The sequence below is a fragment of the Taudactylus pleione genome, unplaced genomic scaffold, assembly GCF_031769625.1.
Source record: "Taudactylus pleione unplaced genomic scaffold, aTauple2 ptg000637l, whole genome shotgun sequence".
Classification (NCBI taxonomy): Eukaryota; Metazoa; Chordata; class Amphibia; order Anura; family Myobatrachidae; genus Taudactylus; species Taudactylus pleione.
In genome coordinates this window covers 6088058-6113412 of record NW_028285039.1, presented here as the reverse complement: position 1 = coordinate 6113412, position 25355 = coordinate 6088058, and the positions used below count along the sequence as shown (strand labels likewise).

At 42.7% G+C, this 25355-nt stretch overlaps 1 protein-coding gene across 2 annotated transcripts in view; it reads right to left on the bottom strand.

Moving 5' to 3' along the window:
* Positions 1-2627: 2627 nt before the first annotated feature.
* The window catches only part of RARS1 (arginyl-tRNA synthetase 1), a 100908-nt gene continuing 78180 nt past the window's right edge, over positions 2628-25355 (bottom strand). For both annotated transcript variants that reach the window (XM_088454940.1, XM_088454939.1), the window contains 3 exons: positions 15468-15640; positions 14655-14902; positions 2628-2839 (listed from right to left, as the gene is read on the bottom strand). In XM_088454940.1, the coding sequence (XP_088311066.1) occupies positions 2730-2839; positions 14655-14902; positions 15468-15640 (531 nt within the window). In that variant the 3' untranslated portion in view covers positions 2628-2729. The remainder of the gene's footprint in view (positions 2840-14654; positions 14903-15467; positions 15641-25355) is intronic.

The window sequence follows — 25355 nt, the reverse complement described above, 5'->3', positions numbered from 1 at the left end:
GAATAGCGAGCAGTTCATATCCTGTTCGATGTACTCGATTAATCTAATAAATAGCGGACATGACGTATGGTGCGAGCGGCCAGGGGACGTTTTTTAAGAAATAAAAGAGCGTATGTTTTGCTCGCTCGTTCAGACTTAGAGGTGTGAACAGACTGCAATGTGCGAACGGATCATTTGAATAGCCACCCCTTGTTTTTGAACGAACGAACGCAAATAGCGAACGGCTCTGAATCAGGCCCATAGTTAGTAACAGGCTTTATACTAGAGGTCTGTGATCAATAGGAAGTTTCAGAACATGTGATCCAAATAGAATCAGGTTTGAAATAAGGAGCAATGTAGGAATCCCACAACCTGACGACACCTGGGAAACAGATGATCACTTTAACACTCTATCCCCTGAATGAGAAGCATGCCAGCAAGCAGGATAGCTCCTCCAGCAGCCACAATGGAACTTTGGCAAGTTTATCTTTGTGTACTGAAATAGTCGCATTCCTGACACATTATGATATCACATTGCCATTCCCATTATGATGTCACACTGTCTCTCCCATTTTTAAGCCACATTGACACTCCCATTATGACATCACAATGTAATTCTCATTATTAAACCACTTTAGTACTCCCATTATGGCATCACATTGTCACTCCCATTATGATGTCACTGTCGGCCCATTTCTAAGCCACATCACCGCTCCCATTATGACATCACAATGTCACTCATTATTAAACCACTTTAGTACTCCCATTGTGACATCATTTTGTATTTTAATACTCCCATTATGACATAATTTTGTCACTCCCATTATGACGTCACATAATCACTTCCATTTTTACATCACATCAACACTCCCATTATGACATCACATTGTCACACCCATTATGTCAGTCACTCCCATTTTTACATCACATTGCCACTCCCATTATGACATCACAATGCCACTATCATTAATAAACATTAGTACTCCCATTATGGCATCAAAGTTTCACTCCGTTTTAACTCACATTGACACTCCCATGACATGACTATGTCACTCTCATTATTAACCCTTTTTAGTACTCCTGTTATGACAGTTTTGTCACTCCTATGTCACACTGTCACTCCCAATTTTACATCTTATTGTCACTCCCATTATGATATCACAATGTCATTCTCATTATTAAACCACTTTAGTAATCCCATTATGGCATCACATTGTCACTCCCATTATGATGTCACTGCCCTGCCCATTTTTAAGCCACATCACCACTCCCATTATGACATCACAATGTCACTCATTATTAAACCACTTTAGTACTCCCATTGTGACATAATTTTGTAACTCCCATTATGACATCACACTACTGCCGATTTTTACATCACATCGACACTCCCATTGTGACATCATAATGTCTTTTTCATTAGTAAACCACTTCAGTACTCCCATTATGACATTATTTTGTCTCTCCCATTATGACGTCACACAATCACTTCCATTTTTACATCACATTGACACTCCCATTATGACATCACAATGTTACTATCATTATTAAACCACTTTAGTACTCCTATTATGTCACACTGTCACTCACATTTCTATATTTTATTGTCACTCCCATTATGACATCACAATGTCATTCTCATTATTAAACCACTTTAGTACTCCCAGTATGGCATCACATTATCACTCCCATTATGAAGTCACACTGTCACTCCCAATTTTACATCACATCCACACTCCCATTATGACATCACAATGTCATTCTTATTAAACCACTTCAGTACTCCCATTATGACATCATTTTGTCACTCCCATGATGACATCACACTGTAACTCCCATTTTTACATCATATCGCTATTCCCATAATGACATCACAATGTCATTCTCATTAGTAAACCACTTTAGTACTCCCATTATGACATCATTTTGTCACTCCCATTATGTCTTCTCCTATAAACAAAACTGTTAACAAAACTGAAGGCCTGTGGCTAGGGTGTATATGGAGGAGGAGCCAAGGCATCCTGGGAGCTGAAAGCTTTAACTGTTTGGTGCCTGGATCTCTCAAACCACATTTTACCCATGGTATCCCTGTAGACCTCGAAGAAACGGAGTGATCAAGGTAAGTCCACCATAACTGTCATTTTCCACATCACATTGACACACACTAGGGTTAATTTATTTGTCAGCAGTCAATTAACCTACCAGTACGTTTTTGGTGTGGGGAAGAAACCCGGAGCACTTGGAGTAAACCCACTCAATGAGTACATACAAACTCAACAACAATCATCCTTGACCAGGAATAGAACTCATGACTTCTGCTGTGAGTCAGTAATGCTAACCACTAAGCCAACTATCCTGCCAAAGTGCTACTTTCTATTAAGAAAAAAAAATGTGGCGTTAAGTCTACTTCCATCTTCCTTGCTACATTAATTCCCTAGTAAATGTAATTTTTTGGGCTTCACATCTGTGAAATATCGAAAAATGTATATCACTTGCAGGAAACGATGACTGGGGAGGAGCAACAGCAGTTCGTCCAGTAGAAAGTGTTACCACCTCCCAGTTTAATACATGTCTTGTTTGATGCTGAAAACTTCCCCCCTTACTGCCTGTGTATTTAAAATAAAATAAAAAAATACAAACAACAAATGTAATAAAGCAAATGTTTATTCTCCAGTTTCTTTTGATTAAGAAAAGCCCCATTTCCGCAAGTATTGGAAGAAATCAAAAGGATCAGCTGGTGCAGATGCTATTTACATCCTCTGTACAGGTTTTAGACCCAGAATATCGAAGCCCTTGGCCATCACAGCAGCTGTAGCGTCACACAGCAACATCCTGGCCATGTTCACCTTGACAATCTGACCTGCACAACACAAAACACACACCTTACAGTCTAGAACAAGAACAATGAATATAAGGAGAGTCAGCCTAATATCCATGAACTGCTTTTCAGTGTAATTGTAAATACCATTAATTGTATATTGGAACCTTAACATCATTCTGTGGGAAAAAATTGCTGTCAGGAGAAAGAAGAGCATGGCTAAGTTCCATCCATAAGAGTTGTAGTACATACGTGCCATTAATCTCCAATAGTGTGTGTTATTAAATGAGGACCATTTAACAAAACATGAAACCTGAAGTGTGTAGAGAAGACACCTAATAATACATAGCTAGAAGAAAAAATGCTGACACAACCCATTTTCACTAGAGATTTAAGAAGAAAACCGCTTTGGTGTATTACCATAAAACATGGATTCATTTAGATAATATTTAATTCAAGTGCAATCACAAATAAAAAGCAGTAAAAAGCTTATCTGCAATTATGATCCAGAAAAAGGTTTTACCGATCAGATAACTGTACTCTACAATCCAAATCACCAGCAGGTTTGTAAAAGCTGCCATAATTTATTTTTTATTTTTTTTCACATCAATAATATTTTATTGAAAAAAACTTTTTCTCTTTTAGTGAGGGTACAGAAATAAAAAAATGAAGGGGAGGGCAAATTGGGGAAAGGTACAAAACACAACAAAAACAATGTACATAATAAAAATCGAACAAACAATATACTGATCCAGACTAATCAATAAGGGGATTTTTGGTTACTAACCGTTGCATCCTTTTTTCTGAATCAGGCTGGGGGACACTTGACCATGGGGTTGTAGATGGGACTACAAGGAGCTGGCACTTAACAAAACTCTAACTTTTAACCCAAGCCCCTCCCCTCTGCAACCCCATGACTGCAGTACAAACTTCAAAAGTGCCTGGTAAGGAGAAGCAGTAACTCCATGAAACTGTTATAACAATAACCAAAATTATTGGCACCGCAGGGACTAACTTTGTCAAAAATACCACGCAACACAACTGAGCGTGAGGGAGGGAATGCAGTGTCCCCCAGCCTGATTCAGAGAAAAGGATTCAATGGTAAGTAACCAAAAATCCCCTTTTCTCGATCTTCAAGGCTGGGGGATACTGGACCATGGGACATTCAAAAGCCGCCCCAAGGGGCGGGAAACCTCAGGTTGCCTGACCTGAGAACTATACGCCCAAAGTGGAACATGAAACCTGTAAAAGTGCGCAAATGTGCGGACAGAGGACCAGGTAGCTGTACGATAGACCTGTTCAGCAGAGGCCGCATGGCACGCTGCGCCGGAGGTAGTCGCCGCCCGAGTAGCATGAGTCGACACTTGATGCCGGTCGCCCTGCATCAGAATAAGCCAGAGTGGAGAGAGTGGATGACAGAGCGGATCCATCTTGCAATGGTCTGCTTCGTGGCTGGCCAGCCCCGTTTCTGAGCATCTTAGAGAACCAGTAGGGAGTCCGTATGACGTACGGCAGAAGTTCTGTCTAAGTAGATCGGCAGGGCCCGGACAAAGTCCAACAGTGTCAGATTGTCCCTGTCCGGGGGTAAGTCTCCAATGGGGAAAACAGAGTAAAGACAATTTCCTGGCTTAAGTGGAAAGCCGAAACAACCTTCAGTTGGAACGAAGGAACTGTTCAGAGAACAGCCCGATCGTCATGGAAAATGAGGAACGGTAATTTGCAAGACAAGGCCCCCAACTCAAAGACCCGCCGAGCAGAGGCAATGGCCATAAGGAAAACCAAAATTTCCACGTGACAAATCTAAGGTCCACAGAATCCAAAGGCTGAAAGGGAGACTGCTTGAGAGCAGAGAGGACCAGGGTCAGATCCCACAGAGCCACTGGCAGCTGAAACGGAGGTTGAACCTGCAACACTCCCTGCAAAAAAGTCCAAACCTCTGGCAGGAGGGCCACACACGCCTGAAAATAAAAATCGACAGAGCAGAAATCTGTACTTTCAATGAACGAAGCCGCAAGCTGGCTTCCAGACCTCCCTGAAGGAAAGCGAATAGCCTCGAAAGGCGAAACTGGGATGTATGAACATCGCGCCATTCACGCCACAAGATGTAGGTCTTTCAGACCCTATGATAGTTGCGAGACGAAACCGGTTTCCAAGCCCACAACATAGTACGGACAACAGAAGGGGAAAACCCCTTAGCTGTTAAGAGATTGGTTTCAACAACCAGGCCGTTAAAGACAAATTCGAGGAAGGTCCTCGTGCTGAAACAGACCCTGCAGGAGCAGATCTGGTCGCTGCAGGAGGCGCAAACCGTGACCTATGGCCAGCTTGAGGACCGCAAAAAACCACAACCTGCGCAGCCAGTTTAGAGCCACGAGGATCACCGGAACCTGTTGCTCCCTGACCCGCCGGAGTACCCGAGGCAACATGGGAATCGGAGGAAAAATATATGCCAGATGGAAGTTCCAGGGAACGGTCATGGCATCCACTGCGAAGGCGATTGGATCCTGGGATCTCGCACAAAATCAGGGGACCTTGGAGTTGTGCAGAGACGCCATCGGGTCCACCTCCAGAAGGCCCCACTTCCATACCAACTGCTGGAAGACCTCTGGATGGAGAGACCACTCCCCTGGAAGGAAAATGGTCCTGCTGAGGAAGCCCACTTCCCAATTTCCCACGCCCGGAATATACACCTTGCCTCTGCCATGACAACCACACTCCTGGTGCCGCTCTGATGGTTCACATACGCCACAAGCGTGGCATTGTCAGACTGAATCCTCACTGGGCGGCCAGTCAGGATGGACTGGGCTCCCAACAGAGCTAGATAGATGGCCCAAAGCTCCAGCACATTTATCGGTAGAACAATCTCCGATGACAACCAAAGACCCTGAAGACAAAGATTCGACATCACTGCTCCCCAACCGCTGAGACTTGGGTCTGTAGCTTGGAGACTCCAGCTTGGAGTGACCAAGGAGTGACCTTGGAGCAGGTGATCGGACATCAGCCACAATCGTAGAGATGGTAGAGTGTTGTACCACAGAACCAGAAGCTGAGAGGAGAGGTTCCCCGTGCGACCCAAACAATTCCGGCTAATCTCCCACTGGAAGTTTCGCGAATGGAAGCGGGCGTGCTGGATGGTCTCGAAGGTAGAGACCATCGTACCCAGCAGCTTCATGCACAGCCAGATGAGGCGAGGCACCGACAGTACCTTCGTGACCAAATCCTGGAGGGCCTGGGCTAAAGCAGGAAGACTCTTTGGAGAGACATATCGAAGATCACACCCTGAAACAACAGGCACTGGCAAGGCTCAGGATTCGACCGTGATCCAGAAGCACCTGCACCGTGCGGTCCAGATGGACCTGCAACTGGGACGCCGAATCTGCTTTCACTAGCAGATCATCCAAATAGGGAATGACCGTTATCCCTCAGCGTGCAGCAGGCTGGCCAGTCGCCATGATCTTCGTGAAGACACGTGGGGCTGTTGCCAAGCCAAATAGCAGGGCCTGGAACTAGCAGTGTGCCTGTCCAACTGTGTGAGAGTGGTGCCCTGGCCAAATAGGATTGTGGAGGTACGCATCTCTGACGTCGAGTGCAGCCAAAATGTGTTGCCCGACATTCCCTGGATCACTGAACGGAGAGATTCCATGCGGAACCAGGACTGTCTCACCGCAGTAATGAGGTCCTCCACACCTTGGCCCAAAGGGGGCTCTGTACCCTCCTGTTCAGGAAGAACCTCCTCCTCTGGAAGTTCTCCCTACTCCTCCTCAAAATCCAGAATGTCTAAATGGTCCCCTGGATGAAGGAAGACGCTTATGATCAGTGCGGAGCTTAGTATCCTCAAAGAACCATTCCATATAAAACTTCTTGAATCCCGCTGCTGAGTGCTCCATGGTACGAAGTCAAGGTAGATCGGGCACCAGGTGGGTGACCACCCCGGCTGCGGGTGGCGAATGCATGAAAGGGACAGGCGCAGCAGCCACCTGAGCCTGTTATTCCCTCTGACGAACCCTGAGTTTCACCAAGTCGGAGAGCGACAGACCTATAGTCTGAGTCCACGCCAGTTCATCCGAGGCTAATGCGGCACCACCTGACGCCTGCGCACAACTAGGCCCCGCCTGATAGTTCACTCACAGCGTCCCGGAGTCCAACTGTCCACATGGAAATTCTACATGACATTGGGAACACGTAAAATTATCACCATAGTAGAGGTTTGGACCTTGGCAGGCTTCGATTTGTCAGTCATATCTGCCACGCAGTTGCGCTAACCTGTGGACGTAGGTAGTCCAACAAAAAAAAAAAATGCACTGTCAAATTCCCAGACAGGCAAGAACAATAAATACTTCCTTGGGGGCTAAATCCAGAAGAGGAGAGGAGCTTGTGGCTTGTGAGCATTGTCCCTGGGCCCAGGCAGTCTCTGATGAGACCGGAGTGCTATGGGGGATGCCGCTGGTTAGCGCACCCCCTACTCTGCTGCGGCGCCGCGCAAGATGCGGCTCCCGCAGCCGCTGTACTTTAACTGTGCGCTGCTTTAAACAGCGCACAGTACCCAAGTACATTTTTTTTCAAAATTACAAATAAAATAAAATAAGCCTTATGCTAGAAAAGGGCTGCTCAGCAGCCCTCCTAAAAACGTGCCTTACTCCTCAGGCACTTAAACTACACTGCAGTCATGGGGTTGCAGAGGGGAGGAGTTTTGATTAAAAGTTATTATTGTTAAGTGAAAATAAAAATAAAATTGAACAGCACTATAGATGCTAAAAATGGAATGGATTAAGTGCAAATACACATTTATTATAAATATAACAAATAATATAAATTAGGAACATGTAAATACATAAAAGCCTCTCTATATTTGGCAAATTGCAGATTAGTGGCACATGGATTGTACAGGTGATAGTCAACTGTACAATCCATGTGGCACTAGTCTGCAATTTGCCAAATATAGAGAGGCTGTTATAGGAAAAGGTGTTTTCTTTAATATAATCCCCAGATGCTGACGGATTTATCATTTCTATTATGAAACTGTTACTAATACTCATGCTGATATAGAGAGATACTTTAGGCTCCCACTGAGGAATGATTTTATGAAATTTTAAGTCTCTTTCTATATCAACATGAGTATTAGTAACAGTTTCATAATAGAAATGATAAATCCGTCAGCATCTGGGGTTTATATTAATAATAAAGAAAACACCTTTCCTATAACAGCCTCTCTATATTTGGCAAATTGCAGACTAGTGCCACATGGATTGTACAGTTGACTATCACCTGTACAATCCATGTGCCACTAATCTGCAATTTGCCAAATATAGAGAGGCTTTTATGTATTTACATGTTCCTAATTTATATTATTTGTTATATTTATAATAAATGTGTATTTGCACTTGATCCATTACATTCTTAACATCTAAAGTGCTGTTCAATTTTATTTTTATTTTCATATATGTAATGTGAGGTCTGACTAGCCTCAACCACTTCAGCTGCTTCAGAATCACTGCCCTTAGCAGCGCCTGTGTCAGAACCACTTGTTAGTTCTATACCTTTGCTGAGTTTTGTTAAGTGCCAGCTCCTTGCAGTCCCATCTACAACCCCATAGTCCAGTGTCCCCCAGCCTTGATGAAGAAAAATAAAAATAAATACATATAACAGATTGACATAACATCCAAAACCAAACTAACTAGAAATGGAAGGTTCACTCAGAAATTGTAAAGAGTCCGACAAAGACTGTTTGGACAGAAAAACAGCAGCCTCTCCATCAGTTACGCATTCATGCAGAGCCATGCACTTCATTATCAGAGAGGAAGCAGAAGTAGAGTATGGCATGGATTCCGTTTCCATCAAAAAATTTAAATGGACCTTATAGAGCACCTTAAAATTGGAGGAGGAAGAGGCTGTTTCCAGCATTGGTCAAGCGCAGGGCAGCTGCAATACAAATATGCCCAAGTATATATAGTTTGTGCGATGGAATGGAGGCAGAGTATATAAGTAATAGAGCCAAGGTCGGGGAGGGAGATGGAGATAACCCTAGAACCTTCTAAATTAAAGAAAATACATCTAGCCAATAAGTACGTGTAGGAGAGGACAAGTCCAAAATACATGATAACTATGGCCCACTTCACCACAATTACGCCAACAGAATTTCGAAGATGAGCACCAACAACAATGCAGTTTATCTGGTGTTAAATAAAGTCTATTTAAAAACTTGACTTGCATTTCAGTATGGTTCAAGCACCGGGACATTCGGAAAGTAGTAGAATAGATAAATTCCCATTGAGAAAGAGAAATGGGGTGGGCTAAATCTGTCTCCCATCATAACTGTGCTGCGGATTTATCAGAAGGGCACAGCCCAATAAGAAATTTATACCAAAATGAAACTCCACCTCTAGACCTGCCCCTATGCAATTGAGAAAAAAGCGTTTTGGGGAGGAGCGCGAATCGAGCCACCCGAACCAGACATTTTCTGGTACCAATGGCGGATCTGCATATAGAGGAATAACTCTGTCGCAGGCAAGGAAAACAGGATTGCAGATGGGACAACGAAAGGAATAAACTACCCTCCACAAGATCTCTCAATTTAACCAAACCGAAACAGTAAGATTAGGAATACATTTTGCTATTGCTTTGATAGAAAATACCGGGGACGGGAGTGAAAGATCAGGTATCCGAGCAGTTAATTTGTCCCAAATAAATAATGAGGCTTTTATATATGGCAAAAATTAAGAACCAGGTGGGCAAGCTGTTTTAAAAAGGCAATAGAAATAAATGCTAAACCAAACCGGTTTAGCATTTAATTATATTGCCATTTTAAAGCGATCAGCCAAAGCAGACAATGATTGGTGGTTTTGACAACTCGCTTCTTAGTAAATATACATTACCCCAATGACTCGTCCAAAAAAAAAAATCACTGAAGATTCACACAATGCAAACTTTGATCCATGTTTTATGGAAATACCCAGAGTGGGTCCCTGGCATTCAGTTTGCAGATGGTTGACCATTTGATAATACAGCTTGTAGTTTTAAAGAATCGGTTTTCATGGTTTGATGTGACTAAAGCTGGGTACACGCTTGATCAACGGGTATTCGTTCCGACATCGGAACGAACGCTCTTGAACGGAGATTGCCTGTACACACTAGAATAAGTTAATGAACGATGGAACTATCACTGTTCCGTCCTTACTACAGCGTAATCACTAGGTTTGATGTGCAGCATATCAAACCTAGCAACCGTCGCTAGCGATCAGGGGAGATTGCAATCGTCTGTACACATTAAGCGATGTAGGCGTTTTTTCGTTACGGCAAATCGGTCTGACATCTCTCCATTGTATGCCCAGCTTAGGGCCATATTCAATTAGGCTGGGAAAAGCCTAAATTGAATAAAAAACTTTTTCGCCGATGACGTCATTTTCGCATTTTCTCACTTATCCCCATATTCAATTGTAGCGTATTTTCGCTGGTTTGAAAATGCAATGCAATGTAATAGGTGAAAAAGTTTTGCCTATGATTACCCGGCGGAAAAAAGTGCAGAATAGCGGTTTTGGGGTGCAGAAACCACTCTGCACCCTTTGTACACCCCCGAAAAAGTTCAAAGTGGGGGTACAAATTCAAAAACTAGCGAAATAGCCTTTGGGGGGGTCTGCAAGTATGGGGGAGGTGTTTTTTTGATGTAAGGTGAATGCTGAAGGTGCGTGTTTTAATGCTTGACTTTAGCGATTTTTAAATATGCTTCGACTCATTTTCATGTACCCTAAATTTGATGGAACTACTTATTTTTCAAAAAAAACAGTGGTAAATGCTATACTTCACCACTTTCTCAAAGACCCTAAAAACCAGCTATTGAGACCTTTTAAAGCCCCCAAATACCTTCAGCAGGGCTATTCGGGGGTACCCATAGTGAACCCCCATGTCAGAGCATCTTTTGGGAGGTGTCAGGCTGATTTCACCAAAAATGACAGCACTTTTCGCTTATTTCGATTTCGTCGGGTCCCGTTTTCGCCGATTTGGAATTGAATACGGGGATACGCGGGAACGAGCGTGATAAGTTTTCGACCTGAAAACCTCCGATGACGCCGAAAAGTCTGGCAACGGACTTTTCGCTTCAAATTGAATATGGCCCTTAATGTAGATAAACTGAATTTGGCTTTTTAATCCAAAGTGCTATTGTATTTGATGACATACTGCCCCATGAGCCCTCTCTATTATTATTTTTATATTCATGTCATCTGTGACTAGTGCAGAATTGAGAGGGCTGAGCTGCTACTGATTCTGCACAACACAAATTATTGTGCCTCAAGGTGGCGCTGGATATACATTATATTATAAGAACCATTTTACTTCAAAATCTTGGTTCAGACCGCCAGTTTTATATTTACATATGATTATCAGTTCCTTCCTGGCGATAGTTGCCGTACTGTTATTAGATCTAATTACACGGAAGGCCCGCGCTGTGCCCGCCTTGGTGATTACCAGAGGTCGCGTGGTCGCGGCACGGAGGTTCCAAGAGTGTGCTGCGGCGAGCGCCCATGTGGGACACAGCGGGGAAGAATTCACGTGTAGAACCGGAAAATGCTATTCCCGGAGGAGTTAGTGCCGGGAGTGGCTACAGGAAACAGGAAATCAGCTCACAAGATCTCACCCCGGAATGTGGATTATAAGAACTTTATTCCATTTACATATGATACTGTATATTTGTATACATTGGACAGGTTTGTCAATTAGGTTAATATCTTAATTAATGACACAGGGTATTTAAAGTGCCAAAATGTGTGTTGTTCCCTATACCTTGAAAAAGATCTGCAGAAGGAGATCGAAACGCGTTGGTCACAGGGAACCTTTGCTTTTGGACAGTATTGACAGGTATATTTCCTGCATGAGGCAGTGGATTCCGGGCTCCACTGATTCTTCTACATCAGGTTATCACCCTCTTTATTACTACTACCTGGAAAATCCTTTATGTGCTGCAGTTTGTTTTATATTTGTTCATTAAAAATTATCATCAGTCATACATTCTACTCCTTTTGTATGAGGATGAATCATGCATGGTGATAACCTAAAAGAACACTGAGACACATAAAGAAACCTTTATGAGCAGCTACAGCGTACACCAAATGTGAGTTGGGTACGCAATATTTCACTCTCTTTTATAACCCTGTATTCACTAAGTGTATTCACTCTTTTATAACCCTGTATTCACTAAGTGTATTCACTCTCTTTTATAACCCTGTATTCACTAAGTGTATTCACTCTTTTATAACCCTGTATTCACTAAGTGTATTCACTCTCTTTTATAACCCTGTATTCACTAAGTGTATTCACTCTCTTTTATAACCCTGTATTCACTAAGTGTATTCACTCTCTTTTATAACCCTGTATTCACTAAGTGTATTCACTCTCTTTTATAACCCTGTATTCACTAAGTGTATTCACTCTCTTTTATAACCCTGTATTCACTAAGTGTATTCACTAAGTGTATTCACTCTCTTTTATAACCCTGTATTCACTAAGTGTATTCACTCTTTTATAACCCTGTATTCACTAAGTGTATACACTCTCTTTTATAACCCTGTATTCACTAAGTGTATACACTCTCTTTTATAACCCTGTATTCACTAAGTGTATTCACTCTCTTTTATAACCCTGTATTCACTAAGTGTATTCACTCTTTTATAACCCTGTATTCACTAAGTGTATTCACTCTCTTTTATAACCCTGTATTCACTAAGTGTATTCACTCTCTTTTATAACCCTGTATTCACTAAGTGTATTCACTCTTTTATAACCCTGTATTCACTAAGTGTATTCACTCTCTTTTATAACCCTGTATTCACTAAGTGTATTCACTCTTTTATAACCCTGTATTCACTAAGTGTATTCACTCTCTTTTATAACCCTGTATTCACTAAGTGTATTCACTCTCTTTTATAACCCTGTATTCACTAAGTGAATACAGGGTTAAGTGGGAACCTAAAGGGTGGAAATATAAAGATACCTAGATAAGAATAATCTCACACAATAGCATGTGAGTTCGGGTATGGCTTCATTGTATACGTCAAACTTGCAAGAACATCTTATCATCGTTTTACCATAGGACTGTTATCAAATATTGTTTATAGTATTATTAAGGAATCCTTTCTGTGTTATATATTTTTCTTGTATGTATCACATGGCGATCGTCAGGAATTGTTGAAACTCTGAAAAGGGGTGATGGTCAGAATTTGCTTCTATACAAAGGACTAAGTACCCCTTTTTTTGCCTTAATACGTTGATTTAAATACTGTCTATGTATTTCCAGCGCCACCTTGAGGCACAATAATTTGTGTTGTGTTGAATATTAAGAGTTTAGGGAGACTCTATATTTTGTGCCATACAAGGGGCTGCAGGTTTTGAACACCAATCATATAGCCTCTTTTCTATATATTGCTACTAAATCTGGACTTTTCTAGGTTATTTCATTAAATGGGTCTTTCTATGGTAACTCACATTGCAAAGTGACATAGCAGGTACCGTATATGCATGCAGTAAAAGGAATTTATGTGAAATTAATTTTATTTACTGAGAAAATAATAAGTATATCCCTCAAATTGGCACAAGGTAGGTATACAATAAGGTCCTTACATCAAACAAAGGAATTTCCGTTTAAGATTTCTTATGTGTTTCCCTTCTCCAGCGTTAAGATGAGGATTTTTCAGCCAATAGGAGTTCAGATTTCCTCCTCCCAAATGTGTACCTCAATCATTCAGACAGAGAACAGAGAAACATAGTGCAATATTGCCAGAAAAAGGACAACATTTATTAACACATTGCACTCACATAGAAATAAAGATAAAAAGCATATCACCACAAAGGGTAAATACAGGGGCCTTGGGTTGCTCCTCCGTCAGATGGATTTCCCAAATCGATTAGAGGCTGGAAACATCTGCAAACCTCCAGCCTCTAATCGATTTGGGAAATCCATCTGACGGAGGAGCAACCCAAGGCCCCTGTATTTACCCTTTGTGGTGATATGCTTTTTATCTTTATTTTTATGTGAGTGCAATGTGTTAATAAATGTTGTCCTTTTTCTGGCAATATTGTTTCTCTGTTCTCTGTCTGAATGATTGAGGTACACATTTGGGAGGAGGAAATCTGAACTCCTATTGGCTGAAAAATACTCATCTTAACGCTGGAGAAGGGAAACACATAAGAAATCTTAAAAGGAAATTCCTTTGATGTAAGGACCTTATTGTCTACCTACCTTGCGCCAATTTGAGGGATACATTTATTTTGAGTATATCGATATTTAGAGGATTTGTGGAGAGTCTTCTTTTCCCTCAAAGGCTGCATGGTCTAGATTACACAGAAATATTGTTATTTTGAGAAAATAATAAGACTGGTCATGCTTTAAAAAACTGTATACATGAAATGCTAAGTGTTGATATGTCACTTTGTAATGTGAGTTACCATGGAATGACCCTTGTGCGCTTTCTAGTGAGATTTGTAATATTTATTTATTCTGAAATAAAGTATTATCAATACTTGGCTTTGAAATGCCTTAACTAATCACTGCATATAGTACTTTGGTAATCAGATAGAGAACTGTATGCTCCTGTTTCCATCTCATACAGTCACGTAGTGTGAGTTGTATATGGAGTCAAATGTGTTCGATACTCTTTAAAGCTTCACTACACTTTTAATTAGACAAGTACACTAATATTGTTTTCACAATTATAAAGAAATGATTCTATGTTTTTCCCACAATGGGTCCATACTGGGCAATTTGGGAAGAAAACTTTGTCTAGTTTAAATGTGTTTCAAGTTAATATGGTACAGGTAGACTCTGGAATATTTTCTATAATTTTATAATAGATTCCAATCATGTACTAACCAGTCTGTCTGTCCTTCTCAACGCAGTAGCAGTTATCATAAAACTCTGTGAAGGTGGTAGATAGTTCATAGAGGTAATCACATAATGTGTGTAGCAGGAGGTCATCTAGGATCTTCAACAGAATCTCAGGGAATCTCAGGATGCATTTGCCCAGTTTCCACTCCTTCTCGTGCTGCAAAGTGATCTCTGTTTCCTGAGCAGCCTTTTGCAGAACCTCTTCGCTGATGTTTGCCAGCCTTGCTATAGACCTAGCAAAAAATAATGTTGCATATTAACTGAATCGAATATGTCTTACTACATACAGTCTAGTAAGACCCCCCCCCAATATACTTAACCTTCCTGGCGCAGAGCGAGGAGGTCCTCCGGCTGAGGACTGTCCTGTTGCACTGCAGTATATATCTCATAGTAAGATTCTTAATCTATATGTGCACTACAGATGTGTCCTTATACATCTTTGTTGCAGTCGCGCTAGAAAGCCCCTTTCGGCGCGCCAGATCCAGTGAGATTCTGCTAGCGCCGGGGATCTTTTAGCACAGTCTGTTGGTACGTCTTATTCACATCGCATCTTAGACACATTATTGGCAAAAAAGAGTAGCACGGGACCTGGCGGCTAACTCACGCCAGGCAAGTCGTGCTGCGTGGTGTATTCAGGCTAGATGCATGAGGACACATCTGTAGCCAACTTTAAGCTCTGAATGAAATAGAACACAGTGTAAATTATATCTGCACCATCTATGTAAATATGTTGGGTATAAGTTTCACAGATATGAAAGGCAGTACTGTATTTCATCATTTGCCTCATGCATCAGGTACCTTATTCTGGTAAAGGCATACAGAAGATAAGCTGCTGTGTTTCCCCGATCATCCAACATTTTGTCAAATGAGAAGATATAGTCATTCATCCTGTTGTGGGACAAGTCTGCATATTTAATACATCCAAAAGCAACAGCTCTCTGGGCAGCTACCAACTCCTCGGGAGTCAGGACCTTGAGTAGGTAGGGAAACAAAAAAACAGGAAACATGTAACAGATATATAGCAGTAATCTGTCAGGATAAGCTCCTTTAGTTACAATCAGAGCTGGGGTACACACGAGGATACTATACTACAACCTGTATGTCTCACATCTCCTGATATTAGCATCTGGTGCACAGTGAGACTAGCTACACACCACATCAGATATTGATTCTTTTCAGACACTGATTTCAAAAATTAAACCAACTTCAAAAGCGAACAGTTCCCAATCTGTCTACTCTATCAGCACGAGGTTTTGAGTAGACAAAAATAAGCTACAGCTATTTAAAATGTGTTTGAATAAAAAAAATCTCTATTTTTACTTTTCATGATCTTCTTCTGAACTGTTTGGCCTAAAAGTCTTATTTTATTTAGTGTTGTTAAGGTTATATGTATATTTAAAGAGGAGAGCCATACTTCCAGCTCTACCAATGCTGCCAAGTGGTTTGTTAGGTACAAATCTGCGACTCACTTATCCATGTATTTGTTTGCTGGCGACAGCTCCAGTGGAGGTTTATGTACACATGCCATACAATGCTGCTCAGTTTCCGTTCATGGATTCTACATTAGGTCCATGTCCAATGGGGTCTGCATGTGCAGAGATCAGCTGCAACAGGGGGGACTGACTATCAGTTTCCCCTGCACCACGCTCTGCAACAAAGAAGTGAGGGGGTGGGGACATCTACTGGCACTTGGGGGGAGGGGGGGACATGATGAACATTAAAATATTTTTTTTTGTCTGGGTTCTCCCACAGGGACATTTTACAACTAGGAGGGTGGGTGTTAATATTGCTGGGGATTTTTTTACACTGTGGGGGCTATTTTTGATGAGAGGTGGGAAATGTAATTTCAGTGGAGGCCTATGGACAGAGGGGTTGAGGGGGGGGGTGCATAATGTACCACTAGGAGTGTGTAATAAATATATATATATTTTTTTATTTATTTTTTTTTAAATAAAATATTTAAAAATATAACTTTAAAAATACTATTTAAACTTAATTTAAAAAAATAAAAATAAAAAAGACGACAATTTCTTTGCGGTTTTGACAAAAAAAAATAAAATGAGTCAGTTAAGTGGTTAATTGGAAAATGTATTCCTTTTAAAAGTGTTACTACAATCTCTCTCTGAGCATTAATCCTCCAGCAATAGTTATAGTAGACTTCCCTAGATAACTCATTTTCTTCAAGGTCCATAGGGATATTTATGGTTTGAGAACAGGCACGAAACAGTTAAAGCTTGAGCTCCCAGGATGCCCTGGGTCCTCCTCCATATATACCCCACCCCTAGCCATAGGACTTCAGTTTAGTTAACAAGCCTCAAGGTATGAGAAATAAAGAGGAAAAGGAAGAGCAATCGTACATCAGAAACACTCTTACATAAAATGAGGGAATCTGTGCCAGAAAGAAAAAACTTACCCATGCAGCCAGTTGTGTCAGGGTGGGTGATCTGTGGACCCTATGGACCTCAAAGAAAAGAAGTTATCTAGGCAAGTCTACCGTAACTCTAAATTTCTTCTTCGGGGACCATAGGGATACCATGGGGATGTCCTAAAGCAGTACCCCTAGGGTGAGGGAGGCTCCTGAGCAGAAAGGAGAACTCCTCGCCCAAAAGGTAGCAACCTGAGAGGCAAAAGGTATAGAACCTAAGAGAAGTGTGGAAAGAAGACCACGTGGCTGCCTTGCACAATTGTTCAGCAGAGGCAACGCAATGAAATACCCACGATGGCCCTACAGACTGAGTAGAATGTGCTGTCACCGTGCTTGGGACAGGGAGATCAGTCTGTGGGTATACCTGAGAGAGCAATCCATAGCAATCGCGCCAGAGTCTGCTTGTTAGCTGCCCATTGTTTGTGAAAACCATATAATACAAAAAGAGCATCTGATTTTACTAACTGAGTTTGTGCGCTCCACATAGATACGGAGAGCACGAACTACATCCAGGGAGGCTTCACCTACAGAAAGAACAAGAACCTGAAAAGCTGGAACTGCAAATCTTAATTTACATGAAAACTGGACACTACCTTAGTAAGGTAACCCTCCTTTGTAGGAAAACAGCTTTATCCTGGTGAAAAATCAAAAATGGAGAGCGACAAGAAAGCACTGCCAAATCAGAGACTCTACGAGCAGAAGAGATAGCAAGAAGAAAAAGTGCATTTGCTGTCAACCACTTCAAATCTACAGAGTCTAGAGGTTCAACTGGGTAAGCTTGTAGCCCCTTAAGAACCAAAGACAAATCCCACGGTGCTACCGGTGGAACAAAAGGAGGCTGAACTCGCAGAACTCCTTGGCAAAAATTCTAACATCTGGTAATGAGGCAATCTTCCTCTGAAACCAGACTGTCAGTGCACTCTCAAAGTAGCCAGGCGGATACCATAGTCTAAACCCACCTGGAGAAAAGCCAGTACCCTTGAAATCCCAAATACCTTAGGATTATACTTTCTGTGGGAACAACATTGGCCAAAAGAATGCCAAACTCTGTAATAGATGCGGACAGAGGCAGGCTTCCGTGCCCACAGCATTGTCTGAATTACAGAATTGGAAAAACCTTATGCTTTTAGGATGGAAGATTCAAGAGCCACGCCATCAAAGTAAATCCGAATGCAGTCAGGGGCCTTGCGTTAGCAGATCCTGCCATAGAGTTAGAGGATACGGACTGTTAATTGACAGATTCTGTATGTCTGTGAACCAATGACGTCTAGGCCAAGCCGGAGCCACCAGTATTATTGTTCTGCCTTCCTGCTTGAATTTCCTGAGAACTCTCGGAAGGAGGGAGATCAGATGAAATCTATACACCAGCTTCAAGTCCCATCTTACTGTCAGTGCGTCCACGAAGGTTGCTGACGGGTCTCTGGACCCGTATCTGGGGACTTTGTGGTAGTGACGTGACGCCATGAGATATCTCTCTGGTAGACCCAATTTGTCTACCAGGAGTTGAAACACTCCCAGATGGAGAGACCACTCTCTGGCATGTATGTCCTGGCGACTTGGGAAGTCCGCTTCCAATTGAGTACTCCCGCTATGAATATTGCCGAGATGGCTGGAAGATGACGTTCTGCCCAAATCAAAACCTTTATCACTTCTTTCATGGCTGGGTAACTTCTTGTGCCTCCCTGATGATTGAGGTAGGCCACTGTTGTCGCACTGGATCTGGACTGGCTAGCCCTGGAGCAGGTCTTGTGCCATGACAAGTGCTTTGTATACTGCTCGCAGTTCCAGAATGTTTATTGGCAGGTGACTTTCTTGATCTGTCCATCTTACCTGAAAGGTGTGATGACCTGTCACTGCCCCCCAATTGCGAAGACTGGCATCTGTGGTGAGCAGCACCCAATTTGGAAACCAGGATGGGCGCCCTTTGTTCAGATGATCCTTTCTCAGCCACCACAGGAGGGAGTGACAAACTTCTGGAGCAAGAAGGATCCTCTGGGACTTTACTCAATGATACTGCCCGTTACACTTGGAGAGGATCAATCTTTGCAGAGGCCTGGAATGGAACTGAGCATACCCCACCATGTTGAATGTGGATACCATTGATCACTTTGAAGCAGCTTGCGTATTCGCAGTAATAGTGCTACAATCGTGCTCTCTGGCAGAAACACCATCTGTGCCTGAGAATCCAGAAGAGCTCCCAGATGTACCATCTGCTGTGTTGGAGAAAGTGATGATCCAGCCGTGCTTTTGTAAGCATGCTATGGTCAGTTGAAGATGGTTTTGTAAAAACAACCGGAGTCTGTGCCATTATCAGAAGGTCATCCAGATATGGCAAAATTCTGACCCCTGACGCCTGAGATAGGCCACCATGACTGTCATTATATTGGCAAATACATGGGGAGCTGTAGATAGGCCATAGGGTAGAGCCTGAAATTGTTAATGTTGCTGAAGGACAGCAAACCGTAAAAATTGCTGGTGGGATGGTATAATAGGAACATGCATATATGCATCCTGAATGTCCAGGGAAACCATGTAATCCCGCGGCTCCATTGCCAAAATAATTGACTGGAGAGTTTCCAAACAAAACTTGGGTACATGGATAAACCTGTTGAGGGTTTTTAGATTTAGTATAGGGCGATAAACCCCATTCGGTTTCTGAACCAGAAATAGAATGGAAGAATAACCCCTTCCCTGTTGCAACACAGGAACCGGGACTATTACCATTGCCTGCAGCAGAGAGTGAATGGAAGCTGAGGCCCTGACCACATCTGATGGGGGGGGGGGATCTGTGCAAAAAAAACTTCTGGGGAGGATGCCTTCTGAAAGGGAGGACATGCTCCTGGAGAGACCACTTCTCAGACCCAGGCATCTGTTGTTGTTTGACGCTAACAATTCGCAAACTGAAGTCGACCTCCCACCCTGGTATCCCACAGGAGGAGGCTCCCCCCCATCAGGCAGAAGGTTTGTTGTCTAGCTTAGAAGCTGGACGTCTTGCCGGGCCAGACCTCTTAGTTTGTCGCCTTAATATTTTGCGAAAACTAGACATCTTAGAGGAAGACTGTTCCCTTGCTCGTCCGAGAACCGAAGGACCTAAAAGAAACCAGCCTAGACTTTATAGTCACCATAGATGGCAGACCTGCTGATTTTGAAGCCGCCAGAGTAGCTATTATTTTATCCAGCACTGCTCCAAAAAGTACTTTTCCATAGAAAGGTAAAACTTCCAATGCCTTCTTTGATCCTGTATCAGCTTTCCAGGATATTAACCTAAGGGCCCTGCGTGCCACTATTGAAGCTTCTGATGGTCTAGAAGCTAACATATCAGCATCTACAGCAGCTCCTCCCAGATAGGAAGCCGCTTTCCCGTATATGGGAGATATGCATTATCTGTTCTCTGGTAGCATTTGGTAAAGAATTTTTCAATGCTCCTATCCAGTCTTCAACCGCTTTGGCTACCCAGGCTCCAGCCATACCTGGACGAGTAACAGCTCCATATGATGAAAAAATCGTTTTAAGACACACTTCAATCCTTTTATCCGTGGAATCCTTCGGGGACGATGCCAACGGAATAGGCAATGTAGCATTTCTGATTACATGTGTCACATGAGCATCCACAGTAGGAGGTACCTCCCGCTTAGTACATACAGAAGGCGGACACAAGGGTCTGTCAGGGTTTCCCCATGCCTCATCCATAAGCTCAGTAAGCTGTTCAGATTCAGGGAACTCCGTTTTCACCACCTTCCGGTGGTGCTTAAACACTGGAGCCTTCTTACTATGAGCTGGTTCATCATCCTGAATATCTAAGATTGATTTAACCTCTTTTACCAAAGAAGAAACATCCACTGTGGACAGCTGGTCCTCCTCCCCCGAGCTAGACTCTGTAGAGGAACATTGCGCATCATCTGAATCCTCTGATGATGCGTCTGAATCCATCTGTTGAGCAGACTCACAAAAAATTAACTTGCACTTATGTGCCTTAGTAACTACCGGTCTTCTATCAACATTAGATGTTGCCATACTCTGACTAGAATGGCCATAAACATCCAAGAAGGATGCATAGAAGGTGCAAACATAGCATACTGTGGACACCGCATCAAAGGAGGCAATGTGGGAGCAGTCATACGATCCACCGCCTGCTTCATTACCTGAGACAAAGAGGAAACCCAAGATTGCTCTTATCCAGAGTCAGGTAAAGTGGACTGGTGAGGTGGCTCTTTATAACAGACAACACACAAACCATCCCTTACGTCCTGAGTGGATACATAGGCCATACATGATTTACATGAAACCAACACAGGTGGCTCCCCCTCCTGTTTCCCTTTATCTTTTGACATGGTCAATAAAGGCAATAATTGCAATGCTATGTGACAGCCTTCACAAAATCTTAAAATTAATAAAGTACTCAGAAGAAACCTCCACCCAAAAAGGATGGAGTGAAAAAACAGTGATAGTTATAATTGATTTTCAGAAATAAAAGACAGTGTCAATACAGCAGCTAGCAAACAGTCAAATACAATGCATATGTATTATAATTACAATAGACTCTAAATCAACTACACAAGCACAAAGGAATGGTAGGATATAGAGCACTATATACCTTAACCAAGGGAGAGGTATATAGGGAGACTGAGCCAAACCCTCCTGAGACCAACAGCTACAGGGCGCACTGAGCGTGGACCATGAGCGTCTCATATAGGCGGAGAACCCAGACGCACAAAACCTTACTGAACAATGCGTCTGGGTCGGAGGTGCTGGGGGCGTGTCTACCTCCCCTAAGCTTCGTTAACCATCCGGGTACGCTGGCCTCGTGGCAGCAGAAGCGCCTGCTGCCGATCCCAGTCGTCAGACGATAAGGCCCCAGTGGTGTAGTGAGGATGCGGACAATCCCAGGCCCTGACAGCAGCGGCTTCTGGTGCGTCTCTAACACCAGAAGCAAGGACTGCCGCGACCAATTCCCCGTAAGTGAGGAGTCGTCTTACCTGACAGCTACGTGCGTCCGTTTGCAGTCCGGGCCACAGCATTGCTGCTAGCAAGCTCAGCCGTGACACAAGGAAATCAGCAGCACAGTTACTGATGTTGCGGCCCGGCGGAGGTAGATGGAGCTGCATTATCTACGTCTTAATACAGACGGTGAGTACTCTGGACTCAAACAAAATAAAACATAAAATAAAAGCATAGGACTACCAGAGCAGTCCCGTTACAAAGGTGCTTCTTGATCCTGCCGCACCAAACGAACAACTGAAGTCCTATGGCTAGAGGCGGGGTATATATGGAGGAGGAACCGGGGCATACTGGGAGCTGAAGCTTTAACTGTTTGGTGCCTGGTCTCCAACCATAATATGCCATGGTATCCCTGTGGATCCCTATGGACCCCGAAGATGAAAATGTGGTATAGTCATGAAGCGGCCGACCACTGGGTGCCTGCTGGATGCGACAGTACAATGAGACACATATGAGATATAACAAATCTACCACATAATAAAACATACATATATAAAATAGTGTCCCTTGGACTTAAATCGGTCCTCGTATAAAACAATGTAAAATATGAAACCAGGTAACTTGAGTATAAATCCTCACTGTTTACAGCGGCTGGTGCGGTATCAAAGCACTGATCGCACCGGGTCCTCCCAGTGGTGATCACTTGCCTGCCCCACTTGTGATCCCCGTGGGGATCACAGACCACAAACTGCATAGGGCAATCCAGATATACCTGCTCTGTCACATTGTGTGGACCTGTACTATTTGGAGGACTTTATTTTTACCAAGGTCTATCTTGACAGATGACAGAAATTAGGTAATATACTGTATGGCAGCTGTTATATGAAACCTTAAGTTTTGCAAGCCACCACAATAAGGACTAAGGGGAGTATCCAATTAGCCACGCTAACGATAAGTTTTTCTACAGAGAAAACTTTGCACCTATCGCCCGAATTTGCCGCTTATCGCATGTATGCACTTATCACTTAGCATTTATCGTGCTATCCTATTGTAAAACCGGAGATAACCAATTTGCGCGATAATTCTTGCATGGATGATAGGCGACAAGCACAGGTGAAAATGGGGAAATCATTCCTGAACCCCCAAAAAAGCTAAACTAAGGTAGGTTAATGGCATAGGAGTGTGTTAGTGGCCATAATCCAAGGGTTTGGGGTTATTAAATTGTGTCCAATGGCTGTTGTTATGTGCATTTTTCTCTAACAGTGAAAAAATGATAGAAAGCAATATTTTTTGGCCAAAATAAATGCAGTAGTTAAATTAGGGGTACATCTTTGTCGTCATAAGACATTTAATTTTTAATTTTTTCTTTAAAACACACCTGTCACTTGCACCTGTAATGTTTAAAACACATGTCCCATCAATACAGCACCCCCATATACCTGCCCCACTACATTAAACCCATTTTCCAACACACTTTACTTTTTCACCCCAAAAATGACATGTTATTATTGCCCAAATTAAGCTAATTAATGACTAATTAGGCAACAAAAAAAAAATTAAGGAGGGTGTCCCAGTGATTCTGCAAGAAGGGCCTGTTTCAGACTTGGCAATAGAGAGAGATATCTCTCTCAACTGATCATCTTGGTGAAACCATGCTGCACTGCAGGTGGGGCAGATTTAACATGTGCAGGGAGATTTAGATTTGGGAGGAGTGTGTCCAAACTAACATCTAAATTGTAGAGTAATAATAAAGCTGTGCAGTATTTCTGGGCTACATGCAAAAGCAGCCAGTATTTACCCCACATGTAAACAAATGTATGTATTTACACCGCTTGCATTGCAATATGGTTTGTTCAGGTTCACAGTTGAGAGAGATCTCTCTCTCTATTCCCAAGTCTGAATCAGGCCCCAAGTCCCGACATTTTTAGCCAAAACTTATCACCTGCTCAGAGGTGAGTGGTGAAAAGAAATTTACGATAATTCCTATACCACTTTTCGCATGTGCCAATACCGCGGCTGGTGAAAACCTTTTGTAGAATATGGGTTATCGTGGCTAATTGGATACCCCCCACAGAGGTCGATTTACTAAGCCTTGGAGAGAGATAATGTGGACGAAGTTAAAGTACCAACCGTTCAGCTCCTGTCATGTCACAGGCTGTGTTTGAAAAATGACAATTAGAAGCAGATTGGTTGGTACTTTAGCTCCGTCCACTTTCTCTCTAAGTGACCTCCTTAAAAGTCAGTTTGAACGTTCCACCCATCGAAGTAGTTGTTTAGCATCATAATTGCAGAGTATGGAACGCAGAGGTGTATATCGTATATTATACATATATATGTATACAGTATATATATATATATATATATATATTGTGATAGGATCACTGGTAAAGTGGTCTGTGACAGGGACATTTATCCCAGATTCCTGTCTTATGTGTTTTAAATCCCCAGGAGAAAGTCTGCAGTGTAGCAGGCTTGAGTTTCGGCTTTTTGAAAAGCCGGTTTGGGACCTGGGGGTTGTGGGTGAGAGGAGAGGGAGGGCTCCACCCACGGCCACTCCAGGTTTTGGTTCTCGCAGCCTGGTAACAGGTTTGTTAGGGTTTCCACCTGAGAGTGGCCAATATAAGCCTAGTGTGTTGAGGGCTGATTGGCTCACCTGGGAGAGCAGACAGGGAGTTTGCTCAGAGACACTGGAAAACCCTAAAGCTGGCCACACACTAGAACAACTTACATCCAACCAGCCAACTTGTTGATTGGTTGGAATGAAAATCTGGTAGCGTATGGGAGTAACTGATGATCAGCAATTTGCTTCTAAATGCCAGAAAACAGATGAAAATGGCGTCAGACAAGTTTGTTAAATGTTTGATCTAAACAATTTGTTCAAACAACAGTTTTGGTCCATTTTCCAGCGTTTGGGAGCAAATTGCTAATTGTATTCCTTACCAGATTTTCATTGTAACCAATCTACTAGTTGGCTGGTTGGACAGATAATCTTTAGATGTGTGGCCAGCTTAACTGTAAGTGTTGTGCTGTGCTTTTGTTGCTGGTGAGGGCATTAGGCCCTGCCAGGTTCTGGTAGTGAGGGAACTACCTGTGAAGTTAGTGCCCCGACAGGGCTAGGATTTATGTTTTCTTTATGTTATTTCTGACATTGTACAATAAAGACTGGCGCCGACCAGCTTGTACTTGCATCCAGACTGGTGTGCTGCTTCCCTGCTGCTGTGGGTGTGTGTAAGAAAGGAGTCCTTCTACCCAGGAGAGGTAACCCCTAATCTGACTGTGTCACAATATATATATATATATATATATATATATAAATATATATA